General features: G+C 30.5%; 1 protein-coding gene across 1 annotated transcript in view; it reads right to left on the reverse strand.

The window, feature by feature from the left end:
• Positions 1 to 77: 77 nt before the first annotated feature.
• Positions 78 to 1,975, reverse strand: part of scrib (scribble planar cell polarity protein) — a 52,899-nt gene continuing 51,001 nt past the window's right edge. Inside the window, exons 31-34 of the mRNA XM_017903135.1 lie at positions 1,920 to 1,969; positions 1,703 to 1,831; positions 1,286 to 1,486; positions 78 to 362 (exon numbers count right to left, since the gene is read on the reverse strand). Of these exons, the coding sequence (XP_017758624.1) occupies positions 93 to 362; positions 1,286 to 1,486; positions 1,703 to 1,831; positions 1,920 to 1,969 (650 nt within the window). The 3' untranslated portion in view covers positions 78 to 92. The remainder of the gene's footprint in view (positions 363 to 1,285; positions 1,487 to 1,702; positions 1,832 to 1,919; positions 1,970 to 1,975) is intronic.

Consider the following 1,975-nt stretch of genomic DNA (forward strand, 5'->3'; position numbering starts at 1 on the left):
AAAAAAAAAAAAAAAAAAAAAAAAAAAAAAGAATGCTTCACAAACTTTCTCGTATGTCTTTTATCATTTTGCACCAATATTCTTATCTCAGGTCAATGGCGACCTTTTTTCGAACGTTTTCGTTTCTTTTTTTTTGAAACAAGAACAGTATTTGCACTTATTTTAGGAGCGGCACCTTCAGTGGCACTTGTAGATATAATTGTTTCATTTCTATCTTGTGGAGTACTCACAGTAGAAGACTGTCCAGTAATTTCTTCGCTTTCACTTTCAGCATCGCTTGCACCCGTTCCAGTGATACTTTCTACTTCATCTTCTGCATTACTTAATTCCAGTGATATAATCTTTTCTCGTAGAGTTTCAACCTAATTACATAAATATATAATTGCAAATGCTAAGGTAGATTAGGGAAATATTTGTATGGATACATGTAATTACTAATTTAATTATAATAAACGTAGACAAATATATTATATTATAAAATCTGATTAAATTTTTAACACGTTTGCAGTAGTAGCATTTGATATGTAACAATACCACCAAAATAATTATAAGATATTATTTAAAAAAATGTATGCTTATACATGCTTAAGTAAATAGTGAATAAGAAAATCAATAATAGCATTACCAATAGTGTGAGAAGAGTTTGTTAGTGATCAGTGGAAATGAAATCAATTGCTCAAGGTGGTGCAGGTTGTACTTCCATGGTCAGTGTTGGATTCTTGGAACAACAAACACAACCATTGAACTAATGTTTCCATTTTGTGCATTAAAGCAGAATGTTTTTAAAAGCAACATGCATATATACACAAGATTATTTAAAATTTGATAAATTATAAATATATGAACACACTAAAAAATACAACTTTATTTCTTTTTATTTCAATTTTTATGGATATTCCCTTTTCCTAATTACGTTACTCAGAGCATTAATATAATATTCCAAATTATTATTCCTTATATTGTAATAAAAATTCTTAATGTCTTTTAAATCATGACCTCATTGTTTGTATTATTCTATTATGTTATTATTTGTACTAAAACTTCTAAGTGTTTAATTATATTTATATTGTAGTCATTTTTCATTAATTTTGATTAATTAAAATATTTGTTCACATAACAGTTGTTATATAGTTACATTTTTCAATTAAACATCAATTACAACATATCGAAGTTCCAGTACAATAGTGCTAAAATTGAACTTCACTTAAGAGATGTCTCTAGTCCATAATGTGAATAAATAATATTTGGTGCTTCAATCTTGTGCAAACTCTAGAATTTATAATACCTGTCGCTCAATGAGCTTCTCGACGTATTCGACTGTTCGCACACGACGTTCACCCGTCACCTCATCCACGTATTCCTCAGTACGTCGAGTGACCTTCTCGTCCACTACTTTCTCGGATTCGCGTATCTCTTTAGGGGGACCCACTTTGCTGCGTACAGCAAGTTTGGGAAAATCTGCACTAGACGGCCGTAACGTAGTGAACTATGATAGTAAGACAGACAAAGGGAGTACCACTGTAGTTAATATAATATTGTAAATATACGAACACTAAGTTAGAACTACAGGTGAGCAAAGAAGTAATTAGTAATACAATAAAAAAATGCTGGTTAATTTGTTTCAAACACATCGTTAGATTACATTTACTGTTTTAGTTTATTGGTGGTATGACTAGAATAAAGGTTCATTACAAATGCTTACATCAGCTGCCTTTTCTGACTCAACAATAGGGGTACCAGTATCTGTAGAATCCTGTATTGAGTCCGTCTTATTTGTAGTATCCATCATCTCACTCATTTTCTTAATTACTATCTGTGCTTGAAGAGCATCCTAAATGTGAATATTTAATATAAATAAATTTAAATATTATTCCATGCATGAATTTTTTAGTATAAAAGAGAACATTAAATTTTTGTACCTGTTCTAGAGATTTTAAACGCGCTTGTCTCCACGCTGCACGTTTCTCTGCTCTTA

This window comes from Eufriesea mexicana, unplaced genomic scaffold (genome assembly GCF_001483705.2).
Source record: "Eufriesea mexicana isolate 0111107269 unplaced genomic scaffold, ASM148370v2 scaffold2119, whole genome shotgun sequence".
Classification (NCBI taxonomy): Eukaryota; Metazoa; Arthropoda; class Insecta; order Hymenoptera; family Apidae; genus Eufriesea; species Eufriesea mexicana.